Source organism: Astyanax mexicanus, chromosome 3, assembly GCF_023375975.1.
Source record: "Astyanax mexicanus isolate ESR-SI-001 chromosome 3, AstMex3_surface, whole genome shotgun sequence".
In the NCBI taxonomy this organism is placed as follows: Eukaryota; Metazoa; Chordata; class Actinopteri; order Characiformes; family Acestrorhamphidae; genus Astyanax; species Astyanax mexicanus.
The window spans coordinates 29,899,039-29,917,533 of record NC_064410.1 but is presented as its reverse complement, the minus strand read 5'-3'; the positions used below and the strand labels follow the sequence as shown (position 1 = coordinate 29,917,533).

Here is an 18,495-nt window from a genome sequence, read left to right as displayed (position 1 = left end):
TGCTAAAATTGGAAAGGAGAAAAAAAAAACAATATAGCACAGTTGTGCTGAGAGTCATGTATGTCAGATGTGATTAACAGCAGTAGTGTTATTCAAATCTACTTTCCGCATGGACTTCTGTTGCACACTCAGTTTTATTTGACTGTTCAGATCTTTTAGATTTATCTGGTTAGAATTATACACAGAGAGTCTGTATGGGGAAAAAAGCCCTTTGATTTATTTGACCAGACTGATAATTTAATCTTAAATAAAACTAAAATCATGTCTCCACTGTCCGTCACCCTCAGCAGAGAGGAAATGGGTTTCAGTAATTATTTTTCATTATTCCACCCAGGTTACGTAACAGTTGCTACAGTGTTCCTGGGTTTGAATTCCTCACATGTACTCTTAAACATCTTTACCTCCTCTAACCATAAGCCTTGCTTCAAAAAAGGTTTTTTCTAGTTATTGTGGTCAGCTGCAAACTTTAATCTTGCTTGATTGCAGCAGCAGTTAATGTTCCAACAGCTTTTTAACAGCTTGATTCAGGATTAATCAGCATAGCATCAAAAATCATCGAGACGCTTGAACATTGGACACAGTCACCTCCAGCTCTGAGTAGCAGCGTTGCTGGATTTCCACCTGTATTTTAACAGGGAGCTCGCCAGGTTTCAGACTCCTTCAAACATCTTTACGGAGTAGAGCAAAAGAAAATATCCCAATACTTTGATATACTTTCTTACACCTCTACAGCACTGATTACTAGAGCTCAGCTACTACACTGCTCAAAAAAATAAAGGGAACACTCAAATAACACAATAAAACTCCAAGTAAATCAAACTTCTGTGAAATTAAATTGTCCACTTAGGAAGCAACACTGATTGTCAATCAATTTCACCTGCTGTTGTGCAAATGGAATAGACAACAGGTGGAAATTATTGGCAATTAGCAAGACACACTCAATAAAGGAGTGGTTCTGCAGGTGGGGACCACAGACCACTTCTCAGAACCTATGCTGTCTGGCTGATGTTTTGGTCAGTTTTGAATGTTGGTGGTGCTTTCACACTCGTGGTAGCATGAGACGGACTCTACAACCCACACAAGTGGCTCAGGTAGTGCAGCTCATCCAGGATGGCACATCAATGCGAGCTGTGGCAAGAAGGTTTGCTGTGTCTGTCAGCGTAGTGTCTAGAGGCTGGAGGCGCTACCAGGAGACAGGCCAGTACACCAGGAGACGTGGAGGAGGCCGTAGGAGGGCAACAACCCAGCAGCAGGACCGCTACCTCCGCCTTTGTGCAAGAAGGAACAGGAGGAGCACTGCCAGAGCCCTGCAAAATGACCTCCAGCAGGCCACAAATGTGCATGTGTCTGCACAAACGGTTAGAAACCGACTCCATGAGGATGGTATGAGGGCCCGACGTCCACAGATGGGGGTTGTGCTCACAGCCCAACACCGTACAGGACGCTTGGCATTTGTCAGAGAACACCAGGATTGGCAAATTCGCCACTGGCGCCTTGTGCTCCTCACAGATGAAAGCAGGTTCACACTGAGCACATGACAGATGTGACAGAGTCTGGAGACGCCGTGGAGAGCGGTCTGCTGCCTGCAACATCCTTCAGCATGACCGGTTTGGCAGTGGGTCAGTAATGGTGTGGGGTGGCATTTCTTTGGAGGGCCGCACAGTCCTCCATGTGCTCACCAGAGGTAGCCTGACTGCCATTAGGTACCGAGATGAGATCCTCAGACCCCCTGTGAGACCATATGCTGGTGCGGTTGGCCCTGGGTTCCTCCTAATGCAGGACAATGCTAGACCTCATGTGGCTGGAGTGTGTCAGCAGTTCCTGCAAGATGAAGGCATTGAAGCTATGGACTGGCCCGCCCGTTCCCCAGACCTGAATCCGATTGAGCACATCTGGGACATCATGTCTCGCTCCATCCACCAACGTCACGTTGCACCACAGACTGTCCAGGAGTTGTCGGATGCTTTAGTCCAGGTCTGGGAGGAGATCCCTCAGGAGACCATCCGCCACCTCATCAGGAGCATGCCCAGGCGTTGTAGGGAGGTCATACAGGCACGTGGAGGCCACACACAATACTGAGCCTCATTTTGACTTGTTTTACGGACATTACATTAAAGTTGGATCAGCCTGTAGTGTGTTTTTTCACTTTAATTTTGTGTGTGGCTCCAAATCCAGGCCTCCATTGGTTAATAAATTTGATTTCCATTGATGATTTTTGTGTGATTTTGTTGTCAGCACATTCAACTTTGTACAGAACAAAGTATTCAATGAGAATATTTCATTCATTCAGATCTAGGATGTGTTATTTGAGTGTTCCCTTTATTTTTTTGAGCAGTGTACATTCAGACAACTGACAAGGTTTTACAAAGAATTTCTTTATGATCATCTCATCTCTAAACAGCCAGAATTAAATAACACTAACTGAGCTTTACTTTGGCATCAAGTTCCTCACGCATTCACAGACTGGTATTTCTATTTTTTTGTAAAATTACATGCAATAAGCAGAGCTTTTCAGCCCTACATTTTAATCCTGATGGAGTATAAACTTTTACATTTTTTGGTATAATGGATAAAGCAGACTAATAGTACCATATTTTTAGCACTATAAGGCACACTTAAAATCCTTTAATTTTCCCAAAAATCGCCAGTGCACCTTACAATCTTGTTCGCCTTATGTATGAATTTTACCAGTCAGGTTGTAAGGAGCAGTAAAGTCACCCATCGTTGAGACCTGCTGAATTAGAAGGAAACATGGTGAAACCCCTGACCCCTGTGCCTTACTAGTGTTGCATAATGAGCTTTATAATCTAGTGGGCCTTATGTAATCTTTTAAAATGGCCTTTTCAGAGTCCTGACACAACCCTGTTGAAAATAAGTGGGCTCATCTAGTCACATGTTAACATAAATTGAAAAGTCAAACATGCTTGTAATTAGTCACATTCAAAAATAGTGGCATCCTGGCACTTTTTATTCACATATTTATGTATTTGTGTGTTTTATTTTGTTGGTCTGCCTTGAAACAACATACATCTGTAAAACATTGATATTCTGGATTGAATTGTTTTTTTGTTGTTGTTGTTTTTTGTTTATTCCTTTTTAATGGTGGTGAATTGGACAAGTAAAATGTGTTGGCGTTTTGGGGTGTATGGCTATTTGATATTGAACATTGAACATGCTAGCCTTTAGACTTTAGACACAGACAATCAGAAAGGAATTTAGGCAATTATCACACTGCAGGCTGTATTATCTACCTCAGGGTGGCGCTATTCAGCAGTAGATAAAAAAAACTGAAGCTTGACTGTAACAGCCTGTTCAAATTAAATGAAAACAAACCTGTTTTTCTTCTCCCTGTTGTACTATATCCATATTGAACCATGAGACCCAATCCACTGCATGAACTGAACTATATGCACATAACCAGTCTTTGATTTCAGCCTTTCATTACTTTGTATTGTATTAAAAAAGGAATAAATTCTCTAATGTTGAACTTTTTTGATCTTCCTGCAGTGAAGAAGGCATGAAGACAGCATCCTAGTCAAGTCATGGCTGATAAAAGAAAATTACAAGGTGAACAGCTCTAAAAATCTGCCTATATTTTTTTTCTGTGTGCTTGGTTGCATGTTGGCTTATAGAGTAAAAGTCAAAAGTTTGGACACCCCTTCTCTCTTTCTTCTCTCTAAAAACATCAACTCTGAAGGGATACATATGCAATTAAAAAGTAATTAAGCTAAAAAGTGTCCAACTGTTTTAAAGGAGTTTTAGAGGTGCTAAGCTCTTGTTAACTGCTTTTCCATTACATTGTACTTTAACTCGTCCCAAACCACCTTGACAGTTTTTTTTTTATCTCAGGTGTTTGTGAAGGCCAGACACTTTTTTGCCTCATAGTTTTTAAGTCTTTAATATTAATCTACAATGTAGTAAATAATACAAATAAAAAAACATATATTTTGTATAAAACTGTTACTGTATTTTTGTTAATGTTTTAAGTAAAAAAAAAGGTGATATTTTGCAAAAATTCTCAATTACAGCTTTTTTGGTTACTTCATTTCATGGGATGCCCAAACTATTGTTTTCTTTAATTTTTTCTTTTTTTCTTTTTTTATTTTAATACCCCCAACCCTACATGCAGCTTTTATATTAAACCTGGTGCTAACATAACCTTCTTATATTTTAGTTAAGGAAAAGTGTAAAATATGAAAATCTGCCACATAAGAGTTGTTTGCAGGTTTCTGACAAAAGCAAATGTCTCCTGAGATTCACTCTGGCAGCTTCTATATGTAAAGATGTACAATCTTAATTATCCTGTTGTGAAAATTGCATTAAAGCAGTAATTCGACTATTGGAATTAATTTGATTAACCTCCCAGACCTAGCTTTTTTTTTTTCGTTCACATTTTAAACTTTTCTTTATGACTTTTTTCGTTTTCCAATTTCCGGTTTGGTCCTTTGTGCTCAGGTGAAATCGATCGATGTCTAAAAAAAGTAGCAGAAGGAGTGGAGCAGTTTGAAGACATCTGGCAAAAGGTAAGTCCTAACATCTGCCCACAGATTTAATTAATATTAGTAGTAGTATAATTATTTTGATTATATTGTAAGTTTAAACAAGCATTCTTATGTATTAGTATCTCTTTAATAATGGCGTTCTGAGCATGCTTTTGAATTTTGAGCTGTGTAGAACGATACCCAAGCTGTTATTGTAACTTTACCTCCTGCTTTGCACAAATTCAGATTCTGTAGTAGTCAGCAATGTATGTGTGTGTGTGCTCTTTCCCCCCTTCAGCTTCACAATGCAGCCAACGCCAACCAAAAAGAGAAATATGAGGCTGACCTCAAGAAAGAGATTAAAAAGTTACAGGTGATTAAATTACACACATTTGCTCAAACGCTGTATGTTCTGCACTGTTCTGGGCTGTTTCCTCAAAGGCATCAATTCAGAGTTACTTTTTTAAATGATTGACGTTTATTGCACTTTTATTCTACCTTTTTTGAAGGTTCTGCATAACACTGTAGAGTTCATAGAGTTTTTTCTCTATGAAGAGTTTGCTTGGTGTTTTCCCTCTTTTGTAGATTCCTTCTGGGCTTTTTAGGTGCTTACCACTAGGTGATTACCAGTGAAGCCCAGCACAGTTCATGATTACATTACACAACTCTGTAACGGCCTGGCCTATAGATCCATTAACATAGATCAGAAGTCAGTCCCTTATATTTAGCTTTACTTGTTCATCATTATATCATCAAGTGTCCTGTATACTCTACAGCTCTAGAAAAAATTAAGAGACCACTTCAGTTTCTGAATCAGATTCTCTGATTTTTTGCTATTTATAGGTATATGTTTGAGTAAAATAAACACTGTTGTTTTCTATAAACTACGGACAACATTTCTCCCAAATTCCAAATAAAAATACATTTATTGCATTTAGACATTTAGTCATTTAGAGCATTTATTTATAGGAAATGAGAAATGGCTGAAATAACAAAGATGCAGAGCTTTTAGACCTTAAATAATGCAAAGAAAACAAGTATTTATAAAGTTGTAAGAGTTTAGAAATCAATATTTGGGGAAATACCCTGGTTTTTAATCACAGTTTTCATGCATCTTGGCGTGTTCTCCAGTCTTACACACTGCTTTTGGATAACTTCATGCCACTCCTGGTGCAAAAATGTAAGCATTTCAGCTTGGTTTAATTGCTTGTGATCATCCAGCTTTAGCCTTCTTATACAGTTTCTGCAGATTTTACGGTAGTGGTGGAGTGTTGAAAGTAGGGTTGTGCCGTATCACATCATACACAATTATATCACTAACAATTTTACACACTTAAAAAAACTTAATATTGATGATATTTTTGAAAGTCTATTTTATATCTGTTTTGCTGTTTACTGTGTTTACTTTTAATTGTCTTTTGTTGCTTCTTACATTGCTCTAAATGCTCTAATGCTGCACTGTAGTTGGTAGTACATGTTTGTGTTCTATGGCAGTTTTCCGAAAATTTAATTCAAAAACACTTACAGGATCAAAATGCATTGCAATTTATTGAATCGTAACTACCTGTACCATTCCTGTTCTTGCCAATACAAAGCCCTATAATTTACTGTATAATACAGATTGACTCTAATTGACTCTAAAGATCATCCCTGCTGTGAAGATCATATTTTGCTGCTATGAGCTTTTTTTTTTCTTACAGGTATAATTTGCAGTGTAAGGTGCGTGTATGTTTGGTTGTCATGCGGAAGCTACCCAAACCAAGCGTGTGTCTGTCTGTATATGTGTATGTATGTGTGCATACATGTGTATGCGTGTGAGTGAGGTCCACTCTGCTTGTCCTCAGAGGACGAGTCTCTGCACGCTGGGTTTAAATGTACAACTGATACCTACTCCCTTTTCATTTCCTATGTCCCTCTCTCTCCTTTTCTTTTTGTTCTTTTTCATTCTTTTGGCTGTTTCTCCGGATTGGCAGCGCCTTCGAGACCAGATTAAGACGTGGGTGGCCTCCAATGAGATCAAAGACAAAAGGCAGCTAGTGGACAACCGCAAACTCATAGAGACGGTGAGTGAGCATTTACGGTCTGCTATTTAAAAGAGCGAGAACTACACAATGACCAAGCTTGTGATCTGATGATGGTGTTATAAAAGCCGATGTGCTCTGTGCTGCTCTGCCGAGAATTCATTGTAAAAAGTTGGCGTCTGTGTTTTGTTGCTGTTGACCTGTCAGTAAAGTACAGTGAATTTTATATAGAATTGAAAACAGTTAATATCAGGCTTCTTAACCTCTTACTGTTAAATCATCAGGTTTGAGTTGCAGTGTTTTACAGCTTTAATGCACCTTGTGTTCTATTAAAAGCTCGCTGTTGGACAGAAAAATAAAATTAATTTTCAAATACAATTATTATTATTATTTTTTTTTGTATTTATAATTAATAAGAATATCACAGAATACAGGTGCTGGTCAACGAATTAGAATAATTTGAAATAGTGCAATCATGAAATTCTTTGAATGCATTTTTTGTGCAGAAAGCAAATCAGGTGTTCACCGCACCTGTCCTACTCGTTAGACTAATCACAGAACTCGTTACCTGGAAAAAAATTTGCTCAGCTGAGCTTTCCAAAAGGCCCATTTAGGCCATTTAACTGTGACACTGTTGTTTTATTGAATTAGAATAATGGAGAAACCGTTTCATTGAATTAGAATAAATGCTCGAATTTTTGTTTTCTGTGAAGAGTGTTCACTGTGCAGTATAAAGTCAGGGTTTAGTAGAATTTCTAAGTTGTAAAATCAATCATGGGTAAGCAGCGCGACCTCTCAACCGGAATAGTGGCTCAAATTCAAGCCCTTCGCCAACAAGGCTTGACCCAAACTAAAATTGCTGAGCAGCTCGGCATCAGCCAGTCTTCCGTCTGCAAAGCTCTCAAGAAAAACTGCAGCAAGCGCACCAACTGTTCCGGCGTCCGAAAAACTTCTGCTCGCGACAACAAGCAGCTGAGAAAGATCGCAGTCAGCAACCGGTTCAAGTCCACTTCCGAGCTCACCGACTTGTGGAACAAGCAGACCGGCGCTGACGTCTCCAGATCAACCACTTACCGTCGTCTGCGCGAACTCGGCTTCAAATCTCGCGTTCCAGCAGTAAAACCGATGCTGAACAAGAAACAAATGGAGAAACGGCTGAAGTGGGCCAAAGAACACGGCGAGTGGACTGTTGAAGACTGGCAGAAAGTGGTCTTCAGTGACGAATCACGCTTCTGCATCTCCTTCGGTGACCAAGGTCCTCGTGTCTGGCGTCGTGGTGGCGAAACCTACAATCACGAGTGCGTGAAAAGATCCGTCAAGTTTCCCCAGAGCGTTATGGTCTGGGGATGCATGTCCGCTCGAGGTGTAGGGAAACTCTGCTTCCTCAAGAAGACTGTCAATGCTGCCGTATATCAAGATGTTCTGGAAACGTTCCTGATTCCAACTGTTGAGGAACAGTTCGGCGAAGAAGACTTCATATTTCAACAGGATCTTGCACCGGCTCATGCCGCAAAGTCGACCAAAGATTGGTTCACTAAAAAACAGCTTGAAGTTTTGGCATGGCCGGCCAACTCGCCTGACCTCAATGTCATTGAAAACCTTTGGGCCATCGTCAAGCGGAAAATTCGCGACAGAAAGCCTACTACGCTGGACCAACTGAAGCAGAACATCGCCACTGCCTGGGAAGCTGTGAGTGCGGAAACTTGCGACAAGCTGGTCAAATCGATGCCGCGGAGACTTCAGGCAGTCATACAAGCCAAGGGGGCAGCCACAAAATACTGAGAAAGTGATGATTGTAATTATAATAAAAATTATTCTAATTCAATGAAACGGTTTCTCCATTATTCTAATTCAATAAAACAACAGTGTCACAGTTAAATGGCCTAAATGGGCCTTTTGGAAAGCTCAGCTGAGCAAATTTTTTTCCAGGTAACGAGTTCTGTGATTAGTCTAACGAGTAGGACAGGTGCGGTGAACACCTGATTTGCTTTCTGCACAAAAAATGCATTAAAAGAATTTCATGATTGCACTATTTCAAATTATTCTAATTCGTTGACCAGCACCTGTAGTGTAGTGATTAATACATTTTATAGCAATTTACATTTTAAGTGATTAACACCTAACATAAATCTAATAATTTTTTTCCATTCTAAACTTGATTCTTTTATTTACATTTAAATACCCATTATTAAAATAAGTAAAAAATCTGGTAGGACACAGTTTACACGTATGTATTTGTTTGTTATTTGCACTGGTGATTTTAATGTTTTTTGATTGTTTCAAGTAAATAAAAAATGTCTTAAATAGATTGTTTCCGTATATATATATTTAGTAATCCTTTAAGAAGCACATGTTAGTACAATATAAGACTTTTACAAACACATTTTTAATAATGCAAAATGTGGCTTATTAAATGTGTACTTTTTTGTTTGTTTGTCAGTTTGTTTGTTGTTCTTGCAGTTTCTGCAGTTTGTATTTGTGTAGTGTCTTAAGTTCATGGAATAAAGAATTTAACAACAGTATAAAGGTTTTAACCCTAAGAACCAGGTAATACTGCTCTTGACAGAGTGGCTTTTAGCCAATACTGTGAGTAGCAGAGCTAACAAACACCACTAACCACATAAAAAAAACAACAAACGTTTGAAATAGTGGAGTTTTACTGCCGGAGAAGCTACTTTAAGCTCCATATTATTGTGTCAGTGGGGGATTTAATGTCTCTCTCACCTGGGGTTTCACAGTAAATTCCCAGTGTTTATTTAGAGGTGGCCAAAATTAGGAACAATTACCAAATTTGCCCGGAGAGGTCAACGTGGCATTTGACCACAAAACCCTGATCGTTCCATCTCTAGTGTTTCACGTTCCTACAAAAAGGATAGATCCTCCATTCTCCTGTGTTTTTATTTGGTGAGACCGTTTTGTAATGCTTCGTATTGAAAGTTTTTGGGTCCTAAATCATTAAGATACATTTATGATAGCTGTAATATCCACTCCTTCATGTAAAAGTACTCCTGTCTGAACAGATTGAATCTTTCCCTGCATTTCTCGAGATATAGGGCCTTGTTTGCAGATGTATCTGTAACAAGATTTTCATTATGTTATTTATTTTTCATTTAATATAAAAAAGAGCTTGTTTTGTATTGTTATAAACATCTTACTCTAATTTGAGAACTGTTATGCCATGAAATCATTCGTCATCGAGCTCTGAAAGTTAGCACTCAGGATGGAATGTTTTTTTTTTTTTTTCTGGGTGTGGTTTCCATGCTTTATATATGTTAGTACTGATCTGCTACTGCCCTGATGCTACTGCCCTGTTCTAAAAGGTGTATTAATTTGTCCCCCTAGCAAATGGAGCGATTTAAAATCGTGGAGCGGGAAACAAAAACAAAAGCGTACTCCAAAGAGGGACTCGGCCTGGCTCAGAAAGTAGATCCTGCACAAAAAGAAAAGGAAGAGGTCGGACAGTGGCTCACGGTAAGAAGACCCAGCTTTCTGAAGTTAAACTAGATTTTCCACAATGTAGAAGGTACAGATATCTTAAGTATTGTTTAGTCACGGTTTGGTTTCTGTTTTACAGGCAACGATAGACACTTTAAACATGCAGGTGGACCAGTTTGAGAGTGAGGTGGAATCGCTCTCAGTACAGACGAGGAAAAAGAAAGGAGATAAAGAGGTCAGTTCCCTTCTTATTGCATCTCTTTAATAATACAGGCTGCAAACCCAAACTGGTTAACAGTACTGAGTATTGTAGCACTCCTGCTTGTTTTAAATTGCTATTGTTAGAAAGAACATCATTTCAAATATGTTTTTTGGAGAGATGGGCGGATTGATTTAAAATCGGTATTTACCCATTTTTAGCATGCTGCAGTTCCCCATGCAATTAGCAGATGCCAATATGGAGCTCACTTACATCTGTAGAACCTCATAAAAAAGGGAGAGTAGAAATCCAGAGGGTACCAGTGTGGTGTGCATATTACTTTTTATTGTTTCTGACCCAAACTCAACATTTGTAGTGTTTCCACCATGAACCAGATATCCCTCTTGAGAGTGCATCATTTAGCCCAATACAGTAAATCTCCATACCTGTTTAGATCCCTAATGCACTGGAAGACAATGGCATTGGCCCTAAACCACTGATCTGTATATTTTGCTGCAGAAACTGGAATATGTTATTTTTTCATTATACAGGGTGACTTTTTTTTTTTTTTTTTTTTAAAGCTTTGAAAAGCCCATTAAAGCTGCATGTGAATGTGTCCAGGACTGATATATATATAAATAAATAAATATGTGAAGCTGTGGCAGTATTAATATTATTGTTGTGCATTTAAAACATTTTTAGTTTCAATAATCCAATAATTTTGTAGTTTTTTTCTTTTTAGTGCTTTAAGTATGCTGTAAGATGCTGATTTGCTTGTGTCTGTGATTAAAGACATCCAGCAGAGGGAGCCTTTGATAATTTTCTAAATCAAAATGAAATGCTTATCCTCGGTCCAGTTACCAAACCAGTACTTTCCTACAGTTTTAGGAACCACACATTGTCTCCTTAGGTACCTAAAGCCCACTGCAGTTACACCTTAGAATCCTGTAGCATTATATTTAAAATATAAATATACAGTACAAGTCAAAACGTTAGATATACCTTCTTATTCAATGTTTTTTTTTTATCTTTTTATTCTGTTTCCTACGCTGTAAATGAATATACATATTCATCCAGACTATGAAGGAACACATAAGGAACACATAGTAAACTTAAGTGTTAAACAAACAAAACACTCTGTGAAGAATTTAGGTTGTTCTCATCTTGGTTGGTGTTATCTTGCAGTTTCTGAGGCAGGTAATGTATCCTGTGCAACAGAGGCATCTCTTGCTCTTCCTTTCCAGAGCCAGTTTCATCATAACATTTTTGAATGTCTTTGCGACTGCATTTGAGGATACTTTGCATTTTCACTGAACATTTTAAGCTTTGGATCGTTGTCATGTTTTTTTCTTTTGTCTTTTTTTTTCCTCTCTCTTTCGCTGTACAGAAGCAGGACCGGATAGAGGAGCTAAAGCGGTTGATAGAGCGGCATCGCTACCACATCCGCATGCTGGAGACCATACTGAGAATGCTGGACAATGACTCGATACAAGTTGACTCAATCCGCAAGATCAAAGACGATGTAGAGTACTACCTAGACTCCTCTCAGGACCCTGACTTTGAAGAAAACGAGTTCCTCTATGATGACCTGGATCTGGAGGATCTGCGTAAGTATAAATGTCATTCCATTCCGTTTTGTTTTATAATTGATCTCCACTTGGGTGTTGAACATTTTCTGGGATTTAATGGTGAATTGTGCTCCTTAATTTAGTATATTTATATTTTTAGTCTATGTATATGTTTGTGTCATTGAAGCCAATGAGTGTGCATGCTCCAGAATCCTGACTGGTAAACACTTTCTGGAACTGACTCTCATTTGTTTCATGTTCCATCAATTCCATATTAAGGAAGAAGTATAAAATCTGTCTATTTGACTAGAAGTAATGCATATACCATGAATTGCATTAAGATGAGTATTAAATCGGACCTTTATGACCAGATTGACCAGCCAGCACTAAAGAATTGTTGGTTTATAACAAAAAAGCTGAACACTGTTTAACTGTAAAAAGGACTTGATCTCAAACATTTATTTGTTTATTTATTTATTGATTTAATCATAGCATTTTTACTATAAATATTATGCAGGAAGTAGGGCTGGGTGATATATTGAGATTTAGGAATTAATTATATCTTTTGTCTTGTATAAAATATGAGGCAAGAAGAGAAGCTGGTTAGTTATCTATGCTAGCTGCAAAGCTATTGAGAACTATTTTTTTTTTCAGTGTTAATTTTAAGCAGCGTGACTTTGCTAGCTTTTGTGGTGGAGGAAACTCGCAGACCACTTGATTACGCTCCTCAGCCAATCAGATCTGTGATCTGAGTCACAGAGTGAGCTCAGTCAGACTGCATACTACATAAAATCAGACCATGACGGCAGAACCTGCCTTTTTAGTGAACTAAATACTAATCTTTACAGCAGATACGCCCACTCTAACCTGAACTGACTGCTCACCAATCAGCTCCTTCACATGGGAATAAGAATAGACCTGACCCCTTTTCAGCCCAGATAGAGATTGGAAAAGTAAAACTGCACTTTTTTATTCACTTGTTTACTTTTTCGTAAGCAATTCAGATGCACTTTTTCCACAAAGCACACTGTATTTTTGTGTGTCCCTTTTTTAGGCTAATTGAAGTGGAAAAAAGCATTTTATTTGAAGAGTCTGTTGTTAACAGTTAAGCAATTTTAAGCAATAAGTAGTTTGAATTGCCCTTCAGTTATAAAATGCTGCTAGAAGTACTAGGCTAATATACAGGATATGGCACTGTATAATTAAAGTGCCTGTGTAAAAAAATATGCAACATGTAGCTTTGTCTCAGAGGTGTCCGTTTTTTATTTATTTCATTATCGGAGAAAAAAAAATACATATGGAGATACATATTTTATATTATAGTATTATGTTAATCACCCAGCCTATGGAGTTTTTAGGTACCATTAAATCCCAACTAAATGGCCCCAATTCTAGAAAAGTTGGGACGCTGTGTAAAATGTGAATAAAGGTAATTATAATAAAATTATAATAAAAACATAATTCAGTGATTTGCAAATCTCATTTTACCTAAAATTTGTTCACAATAGAACATAGACCACATATTAGACTGACAGTGAGACATTTTCCCATGTAATGAAAGACTAATTTAGAACTAAATTCTCAGCACCATCTTTCAAAAAAGTTAAAAAGAAATTAACTTACCATAAGACCCTGATTCCAAAATTATGTTTATATATATATACATCTCTAGAAAAAAATGAGACCACTTAAAAATTTAATTTTTAATTTTACCAAATTGAAAATCTCTAGAATATAATCAAGAGGAAGATTGATGATCACAAGCCATCAAACCAAACTGAACTGCTTGAATTGTTACACCAGGAGTGGAATAAAGTTATCCAAAAGCAGTGTGTGAGACTGGTGGAGGAGAACATGCCAAGATGCACAAAAACTATAATTAAAAACCAGAGTTATTCCACCAAATACAGATTTCTGAGCTCTTAAAACTTTATGAATATTAGCTTGTTTTCTTTGCATTGTTTGAAGTCTGAAAGCTCTGCATCTTTTTTTCAGCCATTTCTCATTTTCTGCAAATAAATGCTCTTAATGACAATATTTTTATTTGGAATTTGGGAGAAATGTTGTTCGTAGTTTATAGAATAAAACAACAATGTTCATTTTACTCAAACAGAGAAACTGATTCAGAAACTGAAGTGGTCTCTTAATTTCCAGAGCTGTATATTTATATATTTATAACACACATTTGAACTACACTCTGCCCTTTCTGGCTCTTGACAGCCCACATATTGTGGTAGTCTGTGTTTGATTTTTAAGTAGGTTATTCTTGGTCATGTGACCAAATGGTATGCATGTAAAATGTATGCCCTCTCAGTAATGTTCTCACGGTCAGAAGATCAGCGATAGATTACACCATATTTTTTAGCTCTTAGCTATCACAATTTTTGTTGTTGTTTAAAGCCCAAGTGGTTGCCACGTCTCCACCAGCTCACACAGAAGACGAAGCCTTCCAGCACTCCAGTTCCACGCCGACCTCCACCACCTCATCTTCCCCCATCCCCCCATCTCCAGCTACTTGCACTACGGTGAGCATTTCCATGTTACAGGTTCATTCTACTCTAAAAGAAAATACTCTAAAAACTCCTGGGAATGATTCAGAAGAGAGCTGTGGATAAAGCCAGGGCCCATATGGCTGTATTACTGAGGTGTAATTTATTCACAGTATACCTCTCTTGTGAAGGTCGTGGAATTTTAACTAATCCATATGGCTCTTTTTATGTGGTTTTTCTGTGTCATTTATTCATTCTTATGTTTATTTTTCCTACCCTGGAGAATTCGGAGGATGACAAGAAGCGAGGGCGTTCCACTGACAGCGAATTCAGCCAGGTAATTAAAAGGGGGAGGGTGTATGTTGTTCTCATGGGTAGCAAGTAGACACTGACAGTACATAAAAGTGAGCATAAAATAACTTTTATCACAAGGTTGACTAATGACAGCTCAGTGGTGAGTAATGCCTTTATTATAAAGTTTTGCTAGAATGTTTCTGAATAATTTACAGTATGAATTTGACCTAAAGTGATCAGATCTTCATGTTAAGTCTTTTCAATAACATACCAGTGGGGGGTGGCAGAATTATGATGTTGTCTTGGGACCATAGACCTGCTAAAATTAAGGATTATACCAGTGAATGTTAGCTTAGAATAACACGGTATTTTGTCTGTAAACAGAAACTTAACACCAAGTGGGCCTTGCAGCAAGACAATGACTCTTAACCAATTCTTCCTGCTCTTATTTTGTGATTAAATTTGAAGAATTTAACGTTTTGAAATAGCTAAGCTAAAGTCTAGATCTTAGCACAGCAGAAAAGAAAGGACATTAAAATAAAAAGAGCCGTTTATGTGAGGGAGGCCTAGCATCATCAGAGTTTATGTGGAAGTGAGCCAGAATTTCTATGAAAAAAAAATTGCAGGATTGATTTGGTTAAACTTATTTATGGTGGACACACCAGTTACTGAAAGCAGGGGTTCACAGTTTGTTTTTGACAGTATTAATTTTGTTGGAAAAAAATTAAAAACTTTTATTTTTAATTATTTGCAGTTTCACTGGTGTACGGTATTTGTATGAGAGTAATGATATACAGCATTTGCTTCTGTAAAGGTACATGAATTATGGCTGTACAATATTTTCAGCACTGCCAGTGTTGTGTGTATGTGCGGTATTTGCATCACGTGACCATATATTTTCAAATCAAATAAGGCTTTTGTTGCTTGAAACAAAAGGAAGATTCATACTGTTCTCTTTTTTCCTATGGCAAGTCTGCCCAATAACATTTTGTTTTTTTACTCAAACACAGAGGGCGTTATTACTGTTATCCCCTGTTAGATCATTGACTCTTGGAAATTTCAGATAAATTCATCTAAAAATACAATATTTTTTGATACTTTGATACTTAAATTAGTGCCACAAAACTGACACTGCTATAAATGTCATCATTGCTTAGCAGAATTCTTACACTCAGTAATCCTGTCTTTTCTTCTTTTGTCACACCTCCAGTCTCCTGTGAAAAATGGCAACCCATCATCTTTCTCTTCATCCTCATCATCATCCTCATCCTCCTCATCCTCCTCATCCTCGGGAGCCTCTTCAACCTCAGTGGTTTCCATGGCGTCCATGGTGACCATTGCCGGTGGCGGGAGCTCGGCGACTGTGGGCAACAGTCTCTTGGGCAGTATGGGTGGCCTCCTTCCGAACTCTTGCAGCTACAGTTCTGCCATCCAGCAGCAAACCCAGCAGAGCCAGCAGCAACAGCACCAGCCTAAAAACGCCATCACCTCCCAATCCAGCCTTATCTCCACCCCATCCAACAATATCCTCCTGCCCACCCCCACCTCCACATCGTCCCCACCCAACACCAGCACACCCAGCCTCCCGGTGCAGCCTCCAATGGGGCATAATTCAGTTTCCAGTCTGGGCCACAGCCTGGGCTTGGGCCTGGGGAAGAGTGGCGTTACGGCGACAAGTGGTGCTAGCCAAATGTCCAGCCTTGGCCTTTCAGCGCTGTCTGTTTCCATGAACAGCATGGGTGGGCTCCTGCAGCGCTCCACTTCAGCACCTTACGCCCAGGCTGCTGCCTCCGGTACGGTGACCACCGGCTTACTGGGACCGGTTGGGGCGAACGCCAACAGCACAAACTCTAGCGGAGTGGTGGGTTCTGTAGGAACTAACGGAGGGATCTCCTCCGTCAGCCTGTTGGGCCCGGCACCGGGTGTTACGGGTATCGGCGGTGGGGTTTTAGGTCTCGGGTCCACACAGGCTGCTGTGCAGCCTTTGCCCCTGGTGCCACCCAGCCCTGTGGGAGGGGGCCTGACGCAGGGGATCAGTGTAGGTGTAATCGGGAGCAATAGTGGAAACTCCGGGTCAGGAAGCACAGCAAATGTGGGAAGTGCTGGACTTCCCAGGCCACCAAGTGGACAGAAGCAGAACGGCGGCACAAGTAAGTAAAACACGGTGGTGTCATTAGTTAACAGAGTACTGAAAATTCCTGCTTAAATAAAATAACTACTACTGTAGAAGTAATAATTGCATAATTATGATTAAAAATAAATACTAAATTAAGTGTAGATCAGCTGTGATTTGGGGGAAAAATACTTTTTAAAAGGTTAAACATTTTTGTCTTTTACTTACCCTCCATTTATTTGCATTTATGCACCCAAATTATTTTTAGTGTTTTATCTATTTGTTTTCCAGCCTAATTTAGAACTAGTACAATACATTATTAATTCCAAAGCATCTAGTGCTCAATTAATGTTTATTTAAAAATGTTTACGTACATATGTTTTACTAAAAAATATATATATTTTTCAAATTTTGGAAAAAAACATCCACTGAATGGGTCTGGGGACTCAAGGCAAAATGTCTGAAATGGTATTACAAAGGCATCTTTTAGAAATGTTTGAGGTGGGGATGTCTTATCCCTGTATATTTTAATACACCAGGTTTTGGACAAAATAAGACTTTTTCCTCTGCGTTTACTGGATAATTGGCATTATTACCAGATCCTTTAATGTAACTGATAAACAAATCAGTGGGGTTGGGGGGAACTTTTGATTCTGATATCGATTCAGCTACAGTGCCAAATGCCAAAAGTCATTTCAGACCTGCCAGCATGTGCAGAACGGGTGCACATTTTCACCGCTGAGTACGCTTGTAAGACTTCATGTTATCACAAAATTGCAATGTCCTCTTAAGTTTGTCTGTGTGCGCGTTTTCTTGGTCGTTCTCGCTGTCACACTTTGAGACTTAAATATAATCTTTAAATAATCTGAGACTTTAAATAATCTAAAATATAAAACATAACTTGGCTTGTTTAACAATTTTTGGTTGCTTCAAAACTATGAAGGAATGCATATGTAATTTTGATTTCTTCGATATTAATCTACAATGTAGAAAAAAATATTATTAAATTTGTGTGGCTGATTCATTTGTTGGCATTCCAAATTAAGTTGCTCTATTTGGAGTGAGGGAAAATAGTACATTCCATTTGTCACTTAATGTTGTTATTATGAGCATAAAAATGTTTATAAAGGGCATTAAAGCATTAGGAGCAGTTCTTGTCATTTTTTGTCTAGATAAGCAGTTTTTAATATTGTATGTCAAATGATGGCTAAAGACCACTTTATTTTTTGTCATCCAGCCTACAGTGCCATAGTAGCAGATAGCACATCAGACTCCGCCCTCAACAGTGCCAGCCAATCACAAAACAGCCAAGCCTCATCCTTAAATTCCACAACCAGTCTGCCGTAAGTATCACCTCTTTTTTTTTTTCTTTTTCATCAAGTCTGCACACTGTTAGAGCCCGGCACTGCCTGCTGCGTGGGGTGCGGGGTGTAGGTTGTGTGCTACAGCAACTGCAAGATCTCTGATTTCCGTCTCTAATTTTATGATTTGGAGAGGGAATACAGTTGGATTGTGCAACACTGTTCTTTTATAAAGTCTGCAATGGATATTAAAATATGTACACTCATTGACAAATACATAAATAATGCACCAATTGAAGTGATTAAAGTGTTATACTGTTGTGTAGTATAAATTTGTTGAGGCGAATGGATAATTCATAGGCTCTAGTATACAGTGTAGAGGTGGCCAAACAGGATACATAATGAGATACAGTCCTGCATGGAGGCATACAGGTTACATAGGGCATCCTGTGACACATTTGCCCACAGATGCAGTTGCAGCTGATCCTTTAGGTTATCATAGGTTGCCAGACCTGGTGCCCCAGCTAGTCCTATAAATGCTGGATTTACAATAGATGTTGATTGGTTAGGTCAAGGTTGCAATTTCCTTCACAA

At 38.5% G+C, this 18,495-nt stretch overlaps 1 protein-coding gene across 3 annotated transcripts in view; it reads left to right on the top strand.

Annotated features, from left to right (window-relative positions):
- Nucleotides 1–18,495, top strand: part of cnot3b (CCR4-NOT transcription complex, subunit 3b) — a 37,645-nt gene that overhangs the window by 7,142 nt on the left and 12,008 nt on the right. For 2 of the 3 annotated variants that reach the window (XM_007258242.4, XM_007258241.4), the window contains exons 2-12: nt 3,508–3,567; nt 4,456–4,523; nt 4,780–4,854; nt 6,455–6,544; nt 9,845–9,973; nt 10,077–10,172; nt 11,524–11,743; nt 14,105–14,229; nt 14,477–14,530; nt 15,698–16,637; nt 17,838–17,943. In XM_007258242.4, coding sequence (XP_007258304.2) covers nt 3,543–3,567; nt 4,456–4,523; nt 4,780–4,854; nt 6,455–6,544; nt 9,845–9,973; nt 10,077–10,172; nt 11,524–11,743; nt 14,105–14,229; nt 14,477–14,530; nt 15,698–16,637; nt 17,838–17,943 — 1,928 coding nt within the window. In that variant the 5' untranslated portion in view covers nt 3,508–3,542. The remainder of the gene's footprint in view (nt 1–3,507; nt 3,568–4,455; nt 4,524–4,779; nt 4,855–6,454; nt 6,545–9,844; nt 9,974–10,076; nt 10,173–11,523; nt 11,744–14,104; nt 14,230–14,476; nt 14,531–15,697; nt 16,638–17,837; nt 17,944–18,495) is intronic. The other variant, XM_007258243.4, reaches the window with a different exon arrangement.